Genomic DNA, 22,781 nt, shown 5'->3' on the forward strand with positions numbered 1-22,781 from the left:
CATGAGCCTCCACCCGTGGCCCCCAAATGCAGGACCTGGCCTTGCTTTTGGACCCCAAAACCCAGGGCTCATCCACTTGTGCTTGAAAACAGGGAGTAAGATGCCCTTTGTGCCCCCAAAACGCAGCACTTAGCTGCTCCTTCCAGTCCCATGAGCCTCCACCCATGGCCCCCAAATGCAGGACTTGGCCTTGCTTTTGGACCCCAAACCCAGGGCTCATCCACTTGTGCTTGAAAACAGGGAGTAAGATGCCCTTTGTGCCCCCAAAACGCAGCACTTAGCTGCTCCTTCCAGTCCCATGAGCCTCCACCCATGGCCCCCAAATGCAGGACTTGGCCTTGCTTTTGGTCCCCAAACCCAGGGCTCATCCATCTGTGCTTGTGCTTGAAAACAGGGACTAACCTGGTCTTTGTGGCCTTAAAACGCAGCACTTGGCTGCTGCTTTCAGCCCCATGAGCCTCCACAGGTGGCCCCAAAACCCAGGACTTGGCCTGGCTTCTCAGCCCCAAACCCAGGGCTCATCCACCTGTTCCTGGGCTTGACCACGGGACCAACCTGCCCTCTGCGGCCCCCGATCGCAGCACCTGGCCGCTGCTGGGAGCCCCGGGGCAGCCGACCTCGCCTGTGCTTCCCAGGCCCAGAAACGCACGACCCGAGTCTCCATTTCTGGACCCCAAAACACCCGACCTGGTCTCCGCTCCCAGCACCCGGCTCCGCCGCCGCTCGAGGCCCCAGGACCCGGGTGGCGCCCCGGGACCCGCCTGCACCCCAACCCCCCCGGAGCCCGTTGCTGCCCCAGCGCCACCCCACCCCCCCCCCGGCCCCGCGGCCGGGCTCCAGCCCCGCTCCGGCGCTCGCAGACGCGGCCCGCGGCCTCCTGCTCCCGGGCTCCCCGCGGCCCCCGCACGCGGCGCGGAGCCCCTCGGCCGCCGCGAGCACTGGACCTCGCCCCCTCCCACGGCGCCAGGCTCGGCCCCGCCGCCGCCGCGCCCCGTCGCCGGGACGAGCCCGCGCGTTCAGCCCCGGCAGCGGCCCGTGCGCGGGGCCCGGGGCGGCGGCGGCGGCGCCGGGCCGCGCTCGGGACCTAGGCCGGGGCGGCGCCGCGGGGAGGAACCGGGCCAGGGGCAGCGGGGGGGGGGGGGGGGGCGCCGGGCTCCGGCCTCCGCTCCCCGGCCCAGCTCCAGCGCCCCCGGCCCGGCCCGGCACCGCGGCCGAGGCCCCCGCTCCTCACCTGCCGCTGCCGCCGCCGCCACCACCGCCCTCCCGGCACCGAACGCCCGGGCCGCCGCGGAGCAACGGAGAGAGCACCCACATCGCAGCCGCCGGGCACCAGACTGAGCTCCCGCCCGTGGCGGGCCGCGCACGCGCCCTGGCGCCGGCCCCACCCCGGAACCCCGCTCCCGCCCCGCGGCACTGGCCCCGCCCCACTTCCGGTCCCGCCCCAGCCGCACTGACCCGCCCCACAGGTCCCGCCCCACTTTTCCCCCCCGCCGCCCCGGGTGTCGCCAACGCGCCGTCCTCGGCGGCACCTCCCCGCGCTCGGCGCCCTCCCAGCGGCGCGGGGCGACCGGCGGGTTCCGCTCCGCCGCCGCGGGTCCCGGCTGCCCGTGCCCGGCCCCGGCGCTGCCCCCCCTGCCCGCGATCCCGCCCCGCCCGGCGGCGCAGCGGCTCCGCGCCGCCTGCAGCAGCCGTGGCGTCCCCGGGGGCGCCCGGGGAGCGGCGCTGGCCGCGCCCGGAGCCGGCTGGGAGCGTCTGGGGGGGGCGCGGGCGCGGGCGCGTCCCGGGCGGGTCGCTCCGTGTCTGCCGCACATGGGCGGCGGCCCGGGGCTCCGCGGCGGCTCTGTCCCGAGCGCAGCGGGGCCGGTCGCGCCCCTGCGCCCGGCCCGGCCCTTCCCGGCGCGGCACCTCGGGGCCGCGGGCGCCGTTTCTGGGCGGCGCCGGAGCCGCTTCTGGGCGACAAACGCCCCCCGCGGGCTCGGGCCGCCGCCGCGGGGACCTGTCGCCGGCGGCCTCTGGGCGCAGCGCGGCGGTGCCCGCTCGCACCGGGGGCCCCGCGCTGGGGTGCCCCCCCCGCCCCCCTCCCCCGCCCGCGCCCTGCAGCGGCCTCCGCGCGAGCGTCGCTGAAGGGCGGAACCGGGCGGGCCGGAACCGGAATCGGAATTGGAGGCGCCGAGCCGGGCAGCGGCGGCAGCGGAAGCAGCAGCAGGTACCGGTACCGGCGGGGAGCGGGGTTCCCTGGGGGCCGCAGCCGGGTTGCGGCGGGGGGGGCCCGGGCATTGCTCTGCCGGGGGCGCCGGGAGAACCGGGGCGGCCCGGGTCTGTCCGCGGGGCGGAGGGAACCGGAGCCCGGCCCGGCCCGGAGGAGCGGGCGAGGCCGCGGCGGCGGGGCCGGGCCTGGGCGCTGCCTACGGGCAGAGGGGTCTCCGCGCTGCCCCCGGGCCGGGCCGGGGCTGCCCGGGGGTCTCGGTCGGGCCCCCGCGCTGCCGGACGGGCCTGGCCGGGGCTGGAGGGGCCCCGGGCGGCGCGGGGGGCTGCGAGGGCTCCCCGGGCTCCTTTTCCCTCCTTCCCGCCTGAGCCGGAGCCGCCGGGACGGACCGAGCCGCACGGAGCCAGAGCCGCCGGTGCCGCTGGGGCCGATGCCTGGTGCCGCGGGCCGGGGCCGCTCGGGCGCGGGGCCCCGCGGGAGCGACGCGGCCGGGAACCAGCAGCTGTCCCCGGGCGGAGGGTGTCACCGGGCCCCCCCGGGACGGGGACGCGGTGGTGAGCGACGAGCCTGCGCAGGCGGCACCCGCACTGCCGGTAACCGGTTCCTCCCGACGCCGCGGGTACCGGCTGATGGACTGACCTTGGGCAGGGCCCTAAACCAGCCGCTGCCCCAGCCCGGAGGTGGAGGGCAGCTGCCCCGGTGTGCAGCACTGCGGCTGCGGCTGCGGGCTGCGGGGTCCCTGGGGACTAATTACCCCGGGGGGGGATTCAGGGAAGGCTGAGACAGGAGCTCAGGGACCTGCCCTCAGGGGTGACCAGTGACTTACAGGTGTGGACTCCATGGCCACTGATGGGTTACGGAACATGGCTCCGGGGATTGTAAGGGATGCGGTTACTGAGTACTGAACGTGTGGGGTGAATGTTAACTTGTTAATGTTAACTAATGTCAGCTCACTGTGCACTGCTTGAACTAACTGAGCATTTGGCTCGTGGATACTGCATGGACATTGACTCCCGGGTCAGTATGGATGCAGTTCCCACAAGCTGACTGCTTGGTTGGTGGTGAAAGTGCGGGGTGAACACTGAATAAAGGCTGGACTGGGAAGACGGTGTCTCAGTTTGTTAACGGTGTACATACTCCATGCACACATTGAATAAAGAGTCCAAGTCTTGTACAAATGGGGAATAAACAGTGGAACTGGAAGACGGTGTCTGCTCGTGTTTCCTCCCCAAAAATCGCCTTTCGCTCCAGAGACTATCTCAGACGCGAGGTTCGGCCTGGTGCATGCCAGCCTCCCTGCTGCTGGGGCACCCGCGCGTGGACCCCCACCTCCGGTGAGGGTCCACAGGCCCTGCCCACCCCCCTCCCACCACCCAGCCCAACCACCCTCCTCCCACCACCCACAAACAGGCCCCCTTGGCCTCTGGTTCTGGGGCTGAAAACAGATGGCTGAATCTCTGCTTTCAAGTCCCAAAAACGCAGGACTTAGCCTCTGGTTTCCAGGCCCAGAAACAGCCCCCTGGAGCAGTTTTCAAGCCCCAGAAACACAGGACTTAGTCTCTGTTTTTGAGCTCAAAAACCCCAGACCAGGCCTCCATTTTCAAGCCCCTAAAATGCAGGACTTAGTCTCCATTTTTGAGCTCAAAAACCCAAGACCAGGCCTCTGTCTCCCAGCCCCAGCACCTGCTTCTTGAGGCCCAGAAATGCAGGACTGAGAAAGGGAAGCTAAACCCTGCCTTCTTGCAGCTCAACCACAGGTCTGGGGGCTGTTTAGGGGCTCAGAAATGGACTCTGAGCCCCAACAGCAGCCCCCTGGACCCACCTTTGAGCCCCAAAACCACAGGACTTGGCTTCCCTTTCCAAGCCCCACACCTGACCCCCATCCTGCTTCTCCAGCCCCAAAGAGCCCCTGAACCTGTTCTCCAGCACCAAAGCCCAGGACTAAGCCCCCCCTTTCTGAGCTCTGACACCAGTCCCAGCAGCCTGGGTTGAGCCCCAGACCCGCAGGATGAGCCTCCATTTCGGAGCCCCCAAAGGAGCCCCCGGAGCCTGTCTGGGAGCACCAGACACGCAGGACTCAGCCTCCATCCCCCAGCGCTGCGGTTCTGGTGCTCCCAGACAGGCCCCGGGGGCTCCTTTGGGGGCTCTGAAGTGGAGGCTGAGCCCCCCAAACCCCCCTTCGCCCCCGCCCAGCTCCCAGCCCTGCACCACCCCCATTTCCAGCCCCGCAGCAGCGCCCCGAGCCCCTTTCGCAGCCCCCAGGCACCACGGGGGTGTTGGGGGGGGGTGGAGATGAGCCCCCCCGGCCCCGCGCGGGTCGGGCCGTGCCGGGCACCCGGGCCGGGGGGACCCTCCGCTCCCCGCAGGCAGGGCCCAGCCCCACGGCGCTGGGCAGCCCGGGCCGGGCGGGCGCTGGGCTCCGGCCCCTCGGGCTTCACTGCCCCGCGCCGGCCCCCACCGGCCCCGCAGCCCGAACCTGGCCGAGCGCGGCTGCTCCCCCCCCCACCGCGGGGCCCGGGCCGAGCTGGCAGCGGGCAGCACCCGGCAGCAGCACCGACGGGCGGGCACCGGGCCCGCAGCTGCCTCCCGCCCCGGAGCCGCCTCGCCCGGCCGGGCAGAGCCCCCCGCCCCGGCCCGGGCAGCCCCAGCCGGGCCCGCACCGCTTACCTGGGGCCGGGCCGCCCGGCCGGGGCAGCGCTCGCTGCTGCCGCCCCGCCGCCTCCGGGCTGCGGCAAGCGGGAGCCCCGCGCCGGGGAGGGGGCGGCCCGGGGGCCCCGGACACCCAGCGCCGACGCCCGCCCGCGGCCCTGGGGGCCGGAGCGGCCGCGCAGGCGCCGGGAAGGGGCCGCCCGGCTCCGCCCCGTCCCTGGCCCCGCCCACTGCTCTGGCCCCGCCCCTCCCGTGGCTCCACCCCGCCCCCGGCATTGGCTCCGCCCACTTAGGGGGTCTGCCCCGCCCCTTTTCTGGCCCCGCCCCTTTGCCCCGCCCCACCCGCGGCCTTGCCCCGCCCCTTGTTCCGGCCCCGCCCCGGCCCCGCCCCGCCCTTCAGCCCCGCCCCCGCCGCAGCTCTGGCCCCGCCCCCTTCAGCCCCGGGACAGCGGCCCCGGCCGGAGCCCCGGGGACCCGGCGGCCAACGGGGGCGGCGGGGGGCGAAGCGGCTCCCGGGCCCCGGCGCAGAAACGCCCCGCTGCTGCGGCAGGTTCCCGGCGAGGTTTATTTCAGCGCCGCCGCGGGGGCTGCTCGAGGCCGGTGTCCCGGAGGAGCCGAGCGGCCGCCTGCTGCACCCGCGGGTCCCCGTCGCTCCGCAGCACCCGCAGAGCTGCAACGGCACCGGCACCGGCGTCAGGGCCGCACCCGGCACCGGCCCGGCCTCCCCGGCAGGGCCGTGCTGCCCCGCGGCCGCCGCCATGCCGGGGCCCAACCCCCCCCCAACCCCCGGGCCCGGGGCGCCAGGGCCCCGTCACCTACTTGCTGAGAGCGGCATCGCTTCCTCCCGCGTCAGCCACTCGAGGCCCGCGTGCTCCACGAGGACCCCTGCGCGCGCAGAGCGACACACCGACGTCAGGGCGACGCACCGACATCAGAGCGCCCCCGGGACCCCCGGCCCGGGCAGACGGGGACAGCGGCGGCGCGGGGGCAGCGGCCGCAGAGAGCGCCCGCCCCGACTCACCGGCGACGTCGAGGGCCGCAGCCTGCAGCTCCCCGCAGCTCCCCAGGAAGCGGCGCCGGGCGGCGACGTACAGCATCTCCTGGTGCTCGGGGCTCTCCTGGGCCTGGGGGACGCGGGACGCGCCGTCCTTCTCGGCCGCAAGACGACCCCGCCGCCCTCGGCGCGTCGCCCGCTCCCTCCCTCCCTCTCCCGGGGCCGGCGAGGGCCCCGCGGCCCCATCGCGCCCGGGCGCGCGGCTCCTCACCAGCTGGCTGCAGACGTCGCCCAGCAGCTCGGCCGCGCTCAGCCGGGTGGTGACGGCGAGGCCCTGCCGCACCCTCCGCAGCCCCAGAAACGGGGCGCACAGCCGCAGGGCGCCCTGGCACGCCTGCCAAAGAGAGGTGAGCCGGGGCGCTGGAGTCGCTACCCTGGGCGGCGCAGGGGCCACCGCGCGGGGACGCGTTCGGGGAGGCTCTGCAGGGACCCTGCGGCTGCCGAGCAGGCGGCAACGGCAGCAACGTCCCTGCGGCTGCCGCCCGGCTTCGCTTCTTGCTCCCCCCGGGGCTCTTACCATGGAGGCGCCCGGGTCGGGGTCCCGGAGGTGCAGGACGAGGGTGGCCCACGTGCTGCCCAGCTCCTCCGTGAAGAAAGACCTCCACCTGCTCGTGGCAGAGGCGGCCAGCACCCCGTACAGGGTGAAGGCCGCCGAGCGCAGCGACGCCTGCTCCTGCAACCAGAAACCCCGGCCCTCAGGCGGGCGACTGGGACGCCGCGTACGGCTGTTTCTGCAACACCCGGCCGCTGCCGGTCGAGCACGACGCCCGGAGAAAGGACCCCCACGGGGGGCACAGAGAGCAGCTCCTCCGCCCGCCCCAGGGAGAAGCGTCTTCCCCGAACCCTCCCGATCCGCAGCGGCCCCTGCCCCCGCCGCCCCCTCGGACGCGCCCGCGAGGGACCCTTCGCGCAGGCGCCAGACACCGCCGCTCACTCACAGCATCGAAGAACCCCTTGGTGGCCCTGGCGATGTCCCTGAAGGCGGAGCCCACAGCCTTCCCCTTCAGCTCCGTCACCACCTTCGCCAGCGCCAGCAGGCTCTCTGCCACCACCTCCGCCGCGGCCGCGTCCTCCAGGCCCCTCCGCAGCGCCTCCAGCACCGCTCCCTTGTGCTTTCGCAGCTGCCGAGCGTGACGCACACGTGAGCCTCCCGCTAGCCCTGCCTCCCACCGCCCCTCTTCCCCGTCGCCTCCAGGGGCTGAAGCTCTCAGAAGCAGCCCCCGAGCACATCGCAGCCCGAGGGGCCCGTCGGCACCTCCGTCCCCTCCGCAGCCCGGCTGGTGCCCCAGAACAGAGCGCCCTCGGGGCAGAGACTCGCAGCTGCCTCTGCTGCGCTGCCCGCTCTCTCTCATCCCCCGCAGCTCCCCGCCGGCATCTCTCCGGTCGCGCAGGGCTGCGTTTCGCGCGGAGCAAAGCCCCTCTCACCTTCTCCGGCGCCCCGCTGACCAGGTTGCCCAGGCCGCGCGCTGCCATCTGCCGCACGGTGCTGCTCGAGTCCCGCAGCTTCTCCAGCAAGGCCCTCGCGATGGGCTGGAGGCACCTCCACTCCCGCAGCGCCGGCTCCTTCATCAGCTGCAGCACAGCAACCCGGCCGTCGGCACCCGCAGACGGATGCGGACCAGGCCTGGGAGCAGCAGCCGCCCCGGGCTCCGCACGAGGAAGCCCCGCCAGCCCCGGCCGACCGCCCCGGCGCCCGGCAGCTTCCCTTGGGGCCCGGCCCAGGCTGCGGCTTCGGCCAGGCCGAGGGCAGCGCTGCCCTGTGCCCGGGGGGCTCGTGGGTGGGTGGGGGTGGGCAGGGGCCGGGGAAGGGCAGCTCCTGAGAGAGCTGCTACGAGGGGGGATCTGCTCCCGCCGGGAACGGGACACCTTCTGCTGGCACCTTCTTGCTGGCACCCTGAGAAAAGCCCTCCTAAACCTCCCTCTCGCGCCTCTCCCTCACCTCCGCACAGAAAGCCGCGGCCGTGACCCGCAGGTTGGCCGAGGGGGCGTCCAGCCACCGGGTCAGCACCAGCACCAGGGGCAGCGAGACGGTCCCGGCGCGGAGCAGCACCCTGCGCGCAGAGCACAGGCAGGCGACGCGCGGTCACGCAGGGCGGCACCCGGCCTCGGGCCCCCGCGATCCCCCCGCTCCCACGCGGGCTCCGCTCGGCCCCTCCGAGACGCCCGGGCCCGGGGGAAGGGTCCCGCCAGCCCCTCCCGGGTCGCGGCCACCCCGGAGCAGCGAGGCGCCTCCTCGGGCTCTCACCCGGTCAGCAGGCAGACGCCGTCGTGGTGAGCCCGGGGGTCTTCCAGGGCAGCCCAGGCGCCCTGCTGCCGCAGCAGCCGCAGCCACTTCCCGTCGAGGCACGTGCGCAGCACCGCCTCCAGGGTCTCCAGGGAAAGCCTGGGCGAGGAGAGAGCAGCGAGGCCTCAGTCACGGCGACAGGCGAAGGAAACGCTGCCGCCCGCGAGGCCTTCGCTCGCTCGTGCTGCGAAACACCCCTGGAATGACCTCTCACAACCCTGAAGCCCGACAAGCTCTAAGACACCCGGCCTAGGGACCCCAGGGACCGTCGGCTCACAAACACGCCAACAGAGACCAAACCAACCAGCACACCAACACTCATAAAACAAGAACTACAACCAAACAGACAAACCCAAACCAAAATAGAGCCCAGGGGAAAAAACAAGTCTCCCTGGGGCACCTTCCTCCCTGGGAATCAAGGTTACGGGGACCCAAGCCCGGCCCCTGCGTCTCTGTCCCCCGGCTCCTACCTGCAAGGATTGTCGTCGCTCGCGTGGCCCTTCAGGAACAGCTTTCCCCGGGTGATGAGTGCGGAAGACGGCATCTCCTTGCCCACTGTGGCGCTGATCTGCTTCAGCAGCACCGGCAGCAGCTCCGGGAGCAGGCGCAGCACAGCCTCCGGGCTCTGCAGCGCTGACACCACCACAGAGATGGCCCGGGTCATCTGCAGAGAAATGCAACCCAAAGCCGCCTGTGAAAACGAGGCCTTTTCCCACCTGTGCCCTGCCCGCCTCGGGGACCTTCACTGCCTGCAGTTCACTCCCCTGCAGCCCGGCAGCAGCAAACGCTCTCGGCTGCCAGCGCTGCCCAGGGCCCGGCACGGCACCGGCCCGGGGGGCTCAGGGGTGTTCGCGGCGTGCGCGGAGCTCCCTCAGGCTGAAGGGTGATTTGGGCAGTCAGGTACGAAGCCGGTGCACGTACCTTGAGAGGCTCCAGCGCAGCCTCCTCCTCTGCCTCGGGCTTGGCAGAGCTGGTCCTGGGCTGGTCGCTTCCCGAGTTCTTCAGTTTTTCCATCAAGACCCGCAGGACGTGGTCCACAAAGAACTTCCCCCCCAGGACCCTCCACAGCTCCTCGGTGTCACTGCAAGGGAGCAGAAGTTCCCCCGTGAGCCCCCGGGCTCTGGCACCTGCGACGCCCTCGGCAGCGCCAAACGCTCTCCTGGCCTCCACGGGGCTGGTGGCGGCTCCTGCCCGTCCGTGGGGCCGGGGCAGTGCACGTACCTGTCCATGGGCAGCTGCTTCTGCAGCAGGCTGTCGATGACGGCCCCGGGGTGGTAGAGGGCGAGCAGGGACACGGCCTCCAGGAGGAAGTGCCGGAGGGTGTCCTGCTGCATGGTCGGCATCCGGACGTAGATGATGCTCAGGATTTCTGGCACCTGATCGCAGACCACAAGAGCCGTCGTCTCCATCCTCTCTTGCTCCTCCCGCACGGCCCAGGCACCGCCACTCGGCCCACGAGCAATTCCTGCTCCCCGACCAGTTCTCGGGACCCAGCCCTAAAGCCCCAAGGCTCTGCGCAGCGGCGGGGGGACGCCGGACCGCCACGGGGACACATCTCTGCTGCCCACCGAGGGCGACGCCGAGCAGCCACCCTGGGCTCCTCGGGCCGGGAGGGCTGAGCATCGCGCCCGAGAACCGGGGAGCAACTGGGCACTTTGGGTGCCTCAGCTCTAACTGCCTCCGTCGTGGGAGCCACCGGGGTTTGGCCCAGCAGGGTCAGTGCCACCGGACGAAGAACCACCCCGGGATGAGGCGGCCGGCACTCGGATTCGACAGAGCCCTCGGCGCTGCGCACCAGGGGCGGCGCTTTGGCCCCCGGCACCTGCACGAGGTGCCCGGCAGCGGCGGAGGCGGGAAGGCCCGAGCCCCCGGGAAAAGGCGTCTCTCACCTCCGTGAGCAGCTGCCCCCCGCACGTCTCCAGGAAGGTGAGCAGCCACTCGCCCGCTGCCTGAGCACACGCGGACTGGGCCGACAGCATCCCGTCCAGGGCGGCAGAGAGGAAGTCCGTGGCCTGCGCTGGCGGGATGTGTTTGCAGACGATCTGGGGAGACATCAGAAACGGGAGAGGCCACGTCGCAGGTCTGCTCCGGCCCTTCGGAAAGGAGAGGAGACTCGAGCGCGCGGCCGGCGGGGCAGTTCGCTGGGCCCGCAGGGTGCCAGGGCTTTACGGGGCAGCTGTGCAGGCAGGGCCTGCCGTGCTCTGTGCCGCTCGACAGCCGCTTGCTGCTCCTTTGGCTCTCCCAAAACGCAGCGGGGCCCCGGCAGCGAAGCAGGGAGCCGCGCGGGAGCCCGGGCACCGGCTCCCCCCGCGCCGTGGGGCCAGGCACCTTTCTGAGTCTGGAGGAAGCCTGGCGCAGAGCCTCGGCGTCTGGGGCGCTCAGCCGCTGGCACAAGGGCTGCACCTCGTCCTCCTCGGCCCCCGTCTCCAGCGTCCTGCCTGCAGGGAGCACCAGGAGAGAAGGGCGGCGATGGCGACGGAGACCCACCTCTGGCCCAGGGGCCGAGAGGAAGGAAGAACGGAGCCCGGCCCCGCGCAGTCGTGGGGCGCGGGGGGCAGCGGGGGGCTGGCCGAGGCCGGGAGGGGGCTGCCCTCACCTTGTATGCGGAGGAGGTGGCCGAGGCAGGCCCCTGCCCGCTGGCAGGACGTGGCCAGCGAGTCGCAGGTGAAAGGCGCCAGCAGTCCCACCATGGAGCCAAAGGGCCCGAAAGAGGTTTCTCCCTGGGGAAACACAAGGACGACGAGGAGGTCGCGGGCAGCCCTGGCGGCCGATCTCCCTCTCCCGGCTGTGCTGGCGCCCGAGCCGTGGCAGGGCATCGGGGCAGGCAGCGGTGCAGCCCCACAGCCCGGGAGACCCAAAACCCAGCGCCCGGCGTGGGGCAGAGCTCCCTGCTGGGGCCGCAGCCAGCGGGGAGGGGGGACACGGCGTGCGGGGGTGGGGGGTCCCTTCTCACCGTGAGCTCGAATCGCTCCTCGAAAGCGCCCAGCAGCTGGGCGCAGGCCTGCAGGGCCCTCTCCCGCTCCCACTCCTTGGCCGAGGTGAGCCAGTACTCCAGCACCTGCGGAAGAGCACACCCGGCTCACACCAGTCCCCCCGGCCGTCCCGGCCTGCCCACCGCCACCCCAGACGCCTCCCTCCCGCCCAGAGTCCCGCCCAGGAGCTGCCGCCTCGGCAGCCGGTGGCGCGGCCCCTTGCGTCCCCAGCAGCCCCTCACGGAGGGCACCGGCGCAGACCTGCCCCACGGCCACCTCGCGCTGACCCCGCCGCCTCCACAGCCCAGCTCTCCCCACGCAGCCGGCACTGGTGACGCCTTCCCCGTCCCCCCATGGACACTCACGTGCAGCATCTCCGCGAGCCAGTCCGAGCTGAGGTCTTCCTCCAGCAGGGCCGTCAGCAGCTCGCCGAGAGCCCCCATGGTCCGCGCGTGCAGACCCTGAGCGCGGGGAGAAGGACGGGCGTTGGGCCGCGCTCGGAGACGCCCAGCTCGGCCGCAGGGGCAGAGCGCGGCGCGTGCTGCGGGGGATCCCCGGAGAGGCCGGCAGAGAAGGGCCGGCAGGTACCTGCACGTGCCCGGCGTCCGCCGCCGTCGCCCCCTCCTCTTCTGCCGGCTCCAGGGCAGGCAGGGGCATCACGCTCCCCACACACTGATCCAGGAGGTCGCGGTTTTCCTCCCGGCTCAGCGATGGCTTCAGTTTGCTGGCAGAGAAAGAGGGAAACACACACGCGTCTCACTCCCGCTCCCCAGAGCGGCGGCTCAGATGACACCCCCCGCAGCCCCGGCGCACAGACCCTACCTCAAGTGCCCCACGGCCACAAACGCCTCCCGGCGCACGGGGGACGCCAGGCGATCCCGGGGCTCCCCCTGCACGAAGCCCTGCAGGTCACGGAGACACGCGCACAGTGGGCAGCGGGCGGCCGCCGAGAGCCCTCCCGCCGGCACCAGGCTCCGGGCGCTCCAGAGGTCGCGCGCGGCCAAGGCGGAGCATCGCGCCTCGGGGCGACCGGCCTCGGGGCTCGGCCCCGACCTCCCCGCGGCACCGGCCCGGCCCCGGCACTCACCAGCAAGGTGCCCAGCAGCTCCCGTTTGCGGCAGAGCTCCACGCCGCGGGAGCCCCCCGCCACCCGCACGGCCCGGCTGACCTCGGCGACGCTCCGGATCAGCGCCAGCTTGAGCTGCACGTCCTGCGTCCCGGCACAGGGAAACACGGCGGCGCCGGTGAGGAACTCCTCAGAGCGCCGAGGGCTCAGCGAGGAGCACGGCGGGCAGCCCAGCCCCAGAGCACGGCGCGCAAGGGCCACTGCGTCTGCCCAGCGCCTCGGGCACCTCGGCTCGGCACGCGGGTCGCAGGAAGGAAACCTCCTCTCCCCTCCCGGGAAGAAGCTCCCCCCGCGGAGGCACGAGCTTTCCCGGCTACCCACCGCAAGGAGACCCCCGGCCCCCGGCCCGGGGAGCGGGAGGGCGAGTCCGGCACGCCTGCGAGGGGAAAGGGGTGCGGGAAGGGCCGCGAGCAAGGCCCCGGGGGGCAGGACTTACCTTGGTGGAGAAGGAGAAGCCCAGCACCTGGAAGGGGAAAGGCGGTGGGGTGAGAGGCAGAGAACCAAGGCGCACAGACGCGGGACACGCAGCAGCGGCCCCGGAGCGCACAGACCCCGCGGGGCAGCAGGGACGAACCAGGGCTGCCGCGTCCCCCTCCGCCAGCACGGGCAGGGCACAACCGCCCCCGGGGCGCTGGGGGCAGTCGGCGCTCGCGGGAGCTTCGGGGAAGACCCACGTCTGCGTGGCCGCCCTGCGCCCGCGCACCCACCTGGCAGCTGGCGCGGTAGTGCCGCAGGATGCGCCCCACGACGTCGCTCTCCACGCGGGCCAGGAGCTGCTCCGGCGGGGCGCGGAGCGCGATCCGGCCGTAGGCCAGCACGAGGGCCGCGTGCCTCCCCGCTCTCTTCCCCTGGTGGTATTCCTGCGCCGCGGGAGAAGCCGCGAGACGTCAGCCCGGCGCCTCCGTCGGGCCCCGGCTCCCGCTGCCTCCCGGCGAAGGAGCCGCCCCGCTTTCCACGCAGCAGCCACCCCTGGGCTGCCGCTGGTTTGCAAGTGGAAACAAAGCAGAGGACAAAGGAGCCAGGACGCCCGGCATCCTTTACCTTCAGGCGTTTGAAAGCCCCGGACACTGGTCTTTCCTCCATGGACGCCCCAAACTCCTGCAGCACCTCCAAGGCAAGGTGGAAGTGGCTCTCGGCAGAGCCGGCCACAACCGAAATCATCGCCTGCAACACAAGGGAAAGGGTGAGGCGGCCTCTGGCCGACACTCACCACGGCAAGCTCCGAGCGACACTCGCGATATCCTCCGACGGGAACAGCAGCGGCAAGGAAAGGAGGAGAGCCTGGAGCGCTCTGCTCGGAGAGATCGCCGCTCCCCTGGGAATACCGAGGGGCTCCGGGGAAAGCAAGGGGAGAAGAGGAAACTCACCTCTCTCTCAGACACCTCCAAGTAATTCATCCTTAACAGATACTTCTTCATTTCCCCGCGGACGTAGGGGACGTGCCGACACGCTGCCAGGGACACCCCGACAGCTTTATACAGGAAGGCCTGAAAGACAAGCGGCCACCCCAGACGTGGTCACGCACGGTCTGGCGGCACAGAGCCGGCCGCGACGCACCAGCTCGCACCAGGCCCGGCTGAGCTGGCCGCGGCGCCCGGCCGTTCCGCTCGGCTCCCGCAGAAACGAGGCCTCGGCAGGGACCCACCTGCTCCCGGGACGGCCGGGGGTAGCTGCCCGTCTGCTGGCTCAGCTCCAAGCTCAGGCCCACGGTCCAGGCCTGGCTCTCGATCGTCTCCAGCGACGTCCTCAGGAACTAGGGGAAACACAAGTTGAAGCGAAGCCCCCGCAGAGCGGGTCACGACGTGCGACGACGGGACACGGCACAACACGACACGACCCTCTGTGATCCACAGCTGTTTGCAAAACAAAATCCCCAGGGCCTTTGCAGGGGGTCTTTCCCGTGTTTCCTGTTTTCTGAACAAAACTGGCATTTCCCTGCTCAGGGCTCCCCTGCTCCTGGTTACCTTTCCACCCACACCTTCCCCCTTCCCCACCGGTAGTTGCTGCCCTCGCGGCAGCGCTGTACCTTGAGCAGGAGCTGCTCCCACTCGGCAGAGTCCAGGCAGCTCTCGCTTTGCCCTACAAAGCCGGAGCAGGAAAACCCTCCGTGTTACTTAGCGCCAGAGAAGAGCCCGGGGGCTCCTTGGCACTCAAACACCCTCCGGCTCCCACGCCAGAAGGGGCCCAAGCCGCGAGGCTCAAGCCCTGATGCCGAACTCTTGGCCGGGCCCAGGACACCTGACGGACCCTGGGGACGGGGGACAGGGGCACGGACTCAGCTCAGCCACACGCCCGCCGGTCCCAGTCCCCATCGCTCAACTGCAGCTCCAGAGCAAACCAGGCCCTCGCACGAGGGCTCGGACCACGCACACACATTTGCATCCCTCCCTCCCCGTCCAGCCCTCCCAAACACCCACGCAGCGAGGACGCCGGGGTGCTGCCACACCTGCTCGTGGCAGTGACGGGCAAGAAAGGCCCCGTCCCCCAGATGAACTGCTCCTGGGCGTCAGCGCTGCTCCCTGGAAGGGCAACGGCTGCAGAGCCGGCGCTGAGAAACCCAGGGCCAATTCCCCTCCCTCACGCCTGGACGCCGCCTTCTCCTGCCTCCCCTTCGGCCTCTCCAGCCTCCTCCTCCCCGACGGCACGTTACCTTCCAGGCACTGCAGCAGGAAGGGGATCTTCACGGCCCACACCATCCCCAGGGCGCCGTGGATCTCTGCGGACAGGGCCCGCAGCAGCCGCAGGGCAGCGACGCCGCAGCCGCCGCCGGCGTGAGGAGCCGCCGCCACCACCTGGGAGAGGGCAGGCGAGACCTGGGCTCGGGGCGGCCGGAGGAGCCGCAGCTTCTCCCCGCACGGAGGGCGGTCGCCCGGCCCCGGCCCAGCCGGGAGCTTCTCCCCGGCGCCGCCGGCTTCTCCCCCGCGCAGCAGCAGGGTCCCGCGGGGCCGGGGAGGCTCCGACTCGCTCCCGCACGCCGCTTCCTCCCCGCGGGCTGCCGGCCCCGGCCTGCGACGCGGCTCTGCCCCGACCTCTCCCGCCGCCTCCAGGCCCCGAAGCGCTTTCCCCGGGGCCCCTACTCACCAGCAGGCGAGCCAGCAGGGCCTGCGGCCTCGGCAGCTTGGCTGCGAGGAGACAGAGAGGCCGGTGAGAGCGGCGCGACCCGCCGTACCCTGCCCCTGCCTGGGCTGGGCAGCCCCCACGCGGCCCACGGGCTGGTGCCCCGGCCCCGGCACAGCCCGACACGGCTCACGGCGAGAGTTTCGGCTTCCTACCTCGCTGCCGGGAGGCCGCGACGTTGGGCTCCTCCTCTCCGTCCTCGCCCCCTGCTCTCCCCCGGCTCTCGGCCAGCTCTCGCAGGCACCGGCAGAGCGGCACCAACGTGCCGGTGTACTGGGCTGGCACCACGTACTGCAGCAGCCGCGGCCACAGGAGCTGCAGGGAAGGACGAGGCCACTCAGCACGTTGCGGTTCCCACCTCCGTGCCAGCTCCAGCTCGTTTCAGCTCCGAGATGGAAACGACGCTCTGCACTTCCACTCGCCTTGTGCGCCTGAGGGGCTGCTCGGGGAGCACTTTGGGGAGAGCGGGGCAGGGAGGCAGCAGCAGGGCGCGGGACGACTTACTTTGGTCATCCCCCGGACGGAGACGTCCAGGGAGCGCAGGATGTCCAAGCACAGGGCTTGAAGATCTGCTGCTTCCTGCGCTTCTGCCTCAGACAGCTTTCCCTGCGCCTGCAAGACACGGTTGGGACAACACCAGCATCAGCCCCTGTCCCCGAGACGGCAGGTGAAGCCTGAACCACCCAGCGCTGCCGGGATGCTCCCCCGGGAGCCCCCATCTCCGGAGGCAGGAGAGAGCAGAAAGTCCCACGGGAGGGGCCAGATCCCAGGGGAAGGAAGCACTAAACAGGCTGCGACCAGGGAGACCCGCTGCTCCTCGGGGCGGTCGCCAGCGTCGTCAGTCGGGGTGTCGGGATTACGAGCTCCTCCGGGGCCCAAGCGATGCCGCAGCGGCACCGAGCCGGTGCAAGGAGGTTGCCCTGCGGCGGGGCTGCGCTCGGTGACAGCGCTGAAACGGCAGCACGCACGGCCCAGCGGAGTCACGGCCCAGGCAGCGCCGCAGTCGGGTTTGTTACGTGCTGGTGGGAGGCCAAAGCACCCCCCGGCCTCCTCCGAGATCCCCCCGGGAACGGCGGTGGGGACGCCGCTCGGCCCTCTGCACCGGGGACTGCAGCCCTGCTGGGGGGGCTCCCCATTCCCAGGGCGCCCGCAGGGGCTCCCCGGACACCCCGGGCACACAGCAAAGCCGAAGCGCCGCGCTCTGCCCTCACCAGTCTGCCGGAGGCCTGGCTGAACGTGGCGAAGACGTGGGCCACCAGGTCCCAGGCCGAGCAGCTCTGGACGCTGCAGCCCAGCAGCTCCTTGGTGAAGCGCAGCGCTGCCCTCGCCACCTGCCACGGAGCACGTTGCAGTTACCCCCTCTGCTCAAAAGCCCGGGGGCAGACGCCTTCGCACCCACCCAGCCCCTGAGCCCCGCGCGGAGACCGTGGGGGTGCGGGAGGCCCCTCTGCTCCCACAGCCACGGCCACGCAGGAGCATTTCCACGGGGAAACGCTCCCCTAGGCTCGACCCCCAGCAGCAGCCCTGCCGGGGGCTGGCCAGGCTCTGCCCCCAGCAAAAGCTTTCTCTGCCGCCCACCGCGGTGCCGCCCCGCGCCAACCAGCTCACCTTCCTGCTGGGGTCTCCCAGCGCGCAGCGCACCGCCTGCACGAGCAGGGGCAGGCTCTGGCCTCTCTCTGCTGCTGGGAAAGACGGGGAGAGGCGGGCGCTCAGGCAGAGCCCTCGGGTCAGCAGGGAGCTGCCAAAGCTCCCAGCTCGCTCACACACGAGCGGCACCGAAAACCCAGGACAAGACGGTGACGGCCGAGGAAGCAGCAGAGTCCCCCAGCGACTCCGTTTACAGACACGACTGGGTGACGGGACCGACTGTTTTAACACCACAGAGCGCTGCAGAAATGCGATGGGTACATGTAGCTCATGTCCCTGCCCCGTCACTGAGTGTTGAGCACCGTCACCGGTGCGTTGCCATTTACAGCTGCCCCATCACATCCCTGTCCCTGCAGCTGCGTAGCAGCTCGGCTGGGGAACACGCGCTTTGCAGCTCGTCTCGGGCATTTGTGCATCACTTGCAGTCGTGTCTGCCCCCAGCCCGGCAGCCCAAACCCCTGGCCGGCCTCGCTGCGCCCCGCGGCACTGACCTGTGGGGCGCACCAGGGCTCCGAGCAGATCCAAGGACACCACGCGAGCGGCCTCGCTCCGACTCCCCAGCTGCGAGCGCAGAAAGGCCACCGTGTCCTCAGGGCAAACTCGGGCTGCGAGGGAAGAGTCGTGCTCTGCGTTAGCCAGAGGGTCGGGAGAGAGCAGCGAGGGCACAGCGGTGTCCCGCGGAGTCTCCTCCCCTCACCCAGCAGCAGGACGCAGGAGGACAGCTCCGACCGGTGCTCCCCGCTGTGCTGCTTGCTCCCGTCACTGAGCTGTGGGAACAAGGGGCGCTTTAGAGAGAAGAGCACCAGCTCCGAGGGGGCTGGAAAGAAACTGCTCCCTCCGCTCTCGCCTCCCCGGGGGCTTTGGCTACAACAGCCTCTGGACACCGCAATGGGAGGTGACTCCCAAATATCTGCACAGACCTGGCCTTAAGGTAGGTCCCGCTGCAAGGACGCTCTGCCCGGCCGCCCAGCAGGACCTTCCTGTCCCCGTGGGTCAGGTCTGCGGCACCCAGCGCAAGCGGTACGGGGTCAGGCTGCCCTTACCTGGCGGTGCACAGCGGTGCCGATGGCCTCAACCTCGTCCTGGGGGATGGGGATCTGCACTTCCCCCAAAACCGCCAGGAAATAACTCAGAGCCTGCAAGGGAACGGGGGTGGGAAGAAGAGCGGGGCTGTCACCTAAAGCAACGTCTTAAGAAAGGAAACCTGGCGTTTCTGTGATGAACTCCTCCACTCCAGGCCCCAGGAAAATAACCTAAACTCTCGACGGTGCCCGGGCGTTAGAGCAGAGCCCCTCGCGCGCGCGATGCCCCAGGGACGGGGGTCGAGGCCTCCCTTCCCGAGGAGGTCGGCCCCGGGGATGCTCAGCTCCCTCCCGGCCCCACCTGCGCTGCTCTGGCGCTGCCCGAGAAGCCCAGCAGGCCTCAAGCCTCCCCTGCTCCCCCCCTTTCTTCTCAAGGGGTCCCGGCCCCTCCAGGCACCCCACAGACCCCCAGCACCTCGCGGCACACGCACAGACCCCACAGCCTCACCGTGCCCCACACAACGCCTCACCTTGGTCACCCGGAAAGTGTCCTGGACCTGCTGGTACTGGCCCAGGAGCCAGGGGAGCTGCTCCCACACGCGCTCGCGGTGCTCTTCCTCGCGCACGAGGAGGCCCATCATGGCAGCCATCGCCCCCAGGACGGCCTGCTTGGCCTGCAGGCAGGGCAGTGAGACGCTCTTCAGCGGGGCCCCAGGTCCTTCCCCCCCGACACGGTCTGCCCTCCCCACGGAGAGGCAGCGCCCTGCTCCCCTGGAGGAGAAGGCCTTGCTCCGGAGGAGAGGGCACGTCCCCACCCCGGCCCCCCCGGATCCGGCCCTGCCCAAAGGCCCCCGGCGTCGCGGGGCCGGCGCGGCAGCCGCTCTCACCTCCTCCTCCTCGCAGCCCAGCCAGCTCCCCACCGCGTGGCCGAAGAGCGGGGAAACGCTGCTGCAGAGCTGGGCCTGCCCCACGCGCGGGAAGCTGCACTGCTCCCAGGCGCCCAGGTAGCTGTTCACGGCCTTCGACCACTGCTCCAGGACTGCGGCGAGAGAGGGCGCAAGGGTCAGGGAGAGCCCGTGGCGGGGACGAGGCCTTGCTCTGCCGCCCCAGCCTGCCCTCGGCCGCAGCCCCCCGCTCGCCGCGGCTCCTTCCGAGACCGGCTCCGGCTCCAGGCACAAGCCGCGCGGTGCTCGGAGGTGCCCCGATGGAAACGCTGCGCTGTTGCTCTCCTCCTCCTCCTCCTCCCAGCCGTGCTCCCCTCCCACGCTTCCCCCTGCGTCCCTGCCCCAGCCGTCCCAAACACTCGCCCTCTCCCCCGAAACCCCCCAAAACCAGCCCGCCCTGCACGCAGCAGGCGGGAGGGAGCCGGGGCAGAGCTCGGAGCCCGGCAGGTCGCACCGGGAGCAAAGCGCCGCAGCAGAGGCGCCGAGGCTGCCCCTGCCCCTGCCCCTGCCCCTGCCCCTGCCCCTGCCCCTGCCCTGCCCCTGCCCCTGCCCTGCCCCTGCCCCTGCCCCTGCCCCTGCCCGCGGGGCCGACACTCACCGCTGCAGACGGCGCGCAGGGTCCGGCTGCTCCCCACCTGGCTCAGCATCGTGCGCAGGGCGAAGAGCGTCATGCCCACGAAGGGGACGCACCGCAGGGCTGCGGAGAGGGCCGGGCAGAGGCGCAGAGAGCGGCCGCCGTCACGGGGAGCCGGGGCAGTGCACGGGGGAGCCCCAGGGGAGCGCGGCGGGGGCCCAGGGGGGTGCCAGAGCTGCCGCAGGGGCTGGGGCAGGCCCCGGCGTGGGGACGGCTTGCCGGGACTCGATGGGGTGCTGGTGCCTGCCCTGAGTGGGGAGCGGGGCAGCCCTTCGGGGGCCTGGGAGGGCGGCGGGGGCAGAGCCGGCCCCAGCAGCCAGCGAGGGGCACCGAAACCTTGCAGCCTCCAGTTCAGCACGGAGCATTTTGGGGAGATCGGGGAGGATCCCTTCTCCCGGGTACCGCAGACCACAGCCCCGAGCCGGAGGCCGAGGGGCCCTACCGTAGCTGCTGGCCAGCTTGCCCAAGGTGACGAACACGAGGTCCTCGGAGATCTCTCCCAGGGCCCTCAGGCGGCACTGCAGCTCGCACATGACGCTGTCGAAGTGGCAGCGGGCCAGAGCCACCAGGACGTCGCTGGCGGCCGTCCGCACCTGCTCCGTCACGCCCTGGCGAGAGCCACGAACCTCCCTCAGCGGGAGAAAGGCCCAAGGCGCCGGCAGCGACCGCCTGCCTCCAGCTCTCAGTTCCTGCCTCGGCCACCTCCCCGCTCAGCCCCGGGCATCGCCCCCCAAATCCACTGCAGCGACGAGTCCCCAAGGCCTTTGCCTCCAGGAAACACTTGCTGGTGCAGAAATCGCGGCCCTGCACGTCCCAGCTCCGCCACCAGCCCTGGGCGCAGGCGCCGCCGGCACAGGCAGCTGCTCTGCTCTGCGCTCCCTCTGCAGCGGGGCTGGACACGGCCTTTTCTATCGCGGAGCCGCATCCGCGGGGAAGGAGCTGTCACGGGGCTGGGAACCTCCGACGGGGCTTAGTGCTAGACACGCGTCCTCAGAGCCCTCCTATGTTTTACCAAACCGGGCTCTAGCCAGGCGCCTCTGGCTGCCTTCAGAGAGGAGCAGCTCACCTGCGCCGCTCTCATGTCCCTCGAGGCCGCTGCGATCACTCTGGCCAGGACAGCGCTCTGCACGCGGCCGTCGTCGCCCTGCAGGACTCTCTCCAGCTCTCGGTAGACCTCCGCTCTGTCGCCCTGGGGACACGGCCCAGAAGGGAAGAGCTTGCCCTTGCCTTTCCTCAGTGCCAGGGAGCCCCAGAGCCGGGGACACGGGCCCCGCCAGCGGCAGCGTTTGCAGCACGCGCGGGTGGCAGGAGGGCGGCGGCGCCCTCGGGAAACCAGGGGCCCTGCCGGGCACCCGCAAACCCAGGCCCGGCACAGCGCGACGCCCCCGCCTCACCTCCTCCTCTTGCAGGCGGTTTGACAGAGAAGCCACTCGCCCAGCAAAGGTGGGGACGGCTGCAGGGACGGACTCTGCCGCCCTGCCTCCATCCTCCCGAACGGGAGGCCGGGACCAGCAGCCTCCACAAGTGAAGAGACCTGCAAGGAGAGACCCAGAGGATTAGCACCAGCTCTGCTGGCCTCAGCTGCCTGCGCTGTTTCGGGGCAAACGTCTCCTCAGCCTGCAGAGAAATCCTTTTCCCCAGCACTAACACCGCAGCCAGGGCTGTGTCAGCAGGCGGGCAGCCAGCAGGGCAAAGGCAGGGACTCCTCCCCTCTGTGCAGCACTAGCGAGACCACCCCGGACGCTGGTCCAGCCCAGGCTCCTCAGTAAAAGACAGACACGCTACAACGCCGTGATATAGTGGAGTGAGTCCAGAAGAGAGTCATCAGGATGGCTGGGGACTGGAGCACGTGATAGGCGAGGGAAGGCTCAGAGAGCTGGCTTGGGGCGGCCTGGAGAAGGGGAAGGGAGAGCAGTGCCTTGCTGCACTAGGAAGAGCATTGCCAGGAGGTCGAGGGAGGGCATCCTCCCCCTGCTCAGTCCTGGTGAGGCCACTGGAGGACTGGGTCCAGTTCTGGGCTCCCCAGGACAAGAGAGACATGGAGCTACTGGAGAGAGCCCAGCACAGGGCTACTAAGGTGAGGAAGGGACCGGAGCATCTCTCCTACGAGAAAAGGCTGAGAGAGCTGGGCCTGTCCAGCCTGGAGAAGAGAAGACTGAGCGGGGAATCTTATCCATGTGTATCAGTATCTGAAGGGAGGGTGCAAAGAAGACGGGGCCAGACTCTTCTCAGTGGCACCCGGGGACAGGACGAGAGGCAACGGGCACCAACTGAAACACAGGAAGCTCCGTCTGAACACAAGGAAAAAACTTCTTTACTGCGAGGGTAACCGAGCACCGGAACAGGCTGCCCAGAGAGGTTTTGGGTCTCCATCCTTGGAGATACTCAAAAGCTGTCTGGACACCATCCTGGGCCAGGTGCTGCAGGTGACACTGCATGAGCAGGGGGTTGGACTAGGTGATCTGCAGAGGTCCCTTCCAACCTCCAGCAGTCTGTGACTCTGTGAAGGGGGTCACACCCCGGAAGAGGCACCCAGGGAGGCTGGGGGATCTCCATCCGCAGAGATCTGCCTCGCAGCCAGGGCCCATTAGCTCCTTGGGTGGAAAGCCCGTGAAACCAGAGCCTGGAGGGAGCTGCATGGGAGCGAGGAGGCGGCTTTCTCCCGGGGAGCTGGTGCAGTTGCAGGGTCAGGGCAGCTCTCGCAGCGTCAGAAACGGCCAGCCCTGCTCAGCGGTGCCGAGCACCAGGGGTTCGCGCTGGGGATCTCCTGCAGCCCCGGCCCAGCCCCGGCCCAGCCCCTCACCTCGGAGCGCCCGGAGTCTCCGCATGGCGCCGGGCCAGGGACAGCGCTGCTGCGCCAGCCCTGCCTGAGGACAGAGCGGGACCGCGGGGACCCGCTCCTGCGCGCCACCCTCCCCGCCCCAGAGCGCTGCGGCCAATGAGGGCCTGCCCCGGACACGCCCGCCTACATCACAGAGGGCCCAGACCAATGGGGGCCTGCTTGGGGACACGCCCCCGCCCATCACAAAGGGCTGCTGGCCAATCAAGGCTTGCCCCAGCACACACCCCTGCCCATCACAAAGGGCTGCCAGCCAATAAGGGCCCTGCCCCAGGGCCACGCCCACT

The 22,781-nt window shown here is 71.1% G+C and overlaps 1 protein-coding gene across 1 annotated transcript; it reads right to left on the bottom strand.

Moving 5' to 3' along the window:
- Window positions 1-5,401: 5,401 nt before the first annotated feature.
- Window positions 5,402-22,483, bottom strand: LOC135328295 (maestro heat-like repeat-containing protein family member 2B). Its single transcript, XM_064511358.1, has 42 exons — window positions 22,459-22,483; window positions 21,050-21,189; window positions 20,722-20,844; window positions 20,098-20,263; window positions 19,620-19,718; window positions 18,965-19,116; window positions 18,608-18,751; window positions 18,099-18,191; window positions 17,753-17,822; window positions 17,547-17,660; window positions 17,017-17,087; window positions 16,620-16,739; window positions 15,913-16,020; window positions 15,564-15,723; window positions 15,373-15,413; window positions 14,942-15,083; window positions 14,318-14,370; window positions 13,937-14,044; window positions 13,659-13,778; window positions 13,333-13,455; window positions 12,999-13,151; window positions 12,728-12,754; window positions 12,253-12,375; window positions 11,988-12,067; window positions 11,754-11,889; window positions 11,531-11,626; window positions 11,147-11,251; window positions 10,790-10,913; window positions 10,522-10,631; window positions 10,083-10,235; window positions 9,415-9,569; window positions 9,115-9,274; window positions 8,664-8,857; window positions 8,155-8,292; window positions 7,849-7,960; window positions 7,335-7,481; window positions 6,848-7,030; window positions 6,427-6,582; window positions 6,121-6,243; window positions 5,877-5,979; window positions 5,675-5,740; window positions 5,402-5,525 (listed from the first exon to the last, which is right to left on the bottom strand). Exons 1-42 carry the CDS (start codon window positions 22,481-22,483, stop codon window positions 5,425-5,427), a joined length of 4,917 nt encoding a protein of 1,638 aa, XP_064367428.1. The 3' UTR covers window positions 5,402-5,424.
- Between the last annotated feature and the right edge of the window lie 298 nt (window positions 22,484-22,781).

Source organism: Dromaius novaehollandiae, chromosome 4, assembly GCF_036370855.1.
Source record: "Dromaius novaehollandiae isolate bDroNov1 chromosome 4, bDroNov1.hap1, whole genome shotgun sequence".
NCBI lineage: Eukaryota > Metazoa > Chordata > Aves > Casuariiformes > Dromaiidae > Dromaius > Dromaius novaehollandiae.

Excerpts from the sequence above, each read along its gene's own strand:
- LOC135328295 (XM_064511358.1), bottom strand. The coding sequence starts at position 22,483 with ATGCGGAGACTCCGGGCGCTCCGAG. Across the intron at positions 15,414-15,563 it reads CGCGGCCTCCCGGCAGCGAG|CCAAGCTGCCGAGGCCGCAG; the intron begins GTAGGAAGCCGA and ends GTCTCCTCGCAG. Across the intron at positions 10,632-10,789 it reads CCACCTCCTCCGCATACAAG|GCAGGACGCTGGAGACGGGG; the intron begins GTGAGGGCAGCC and ends TGCTCCCTGCAG.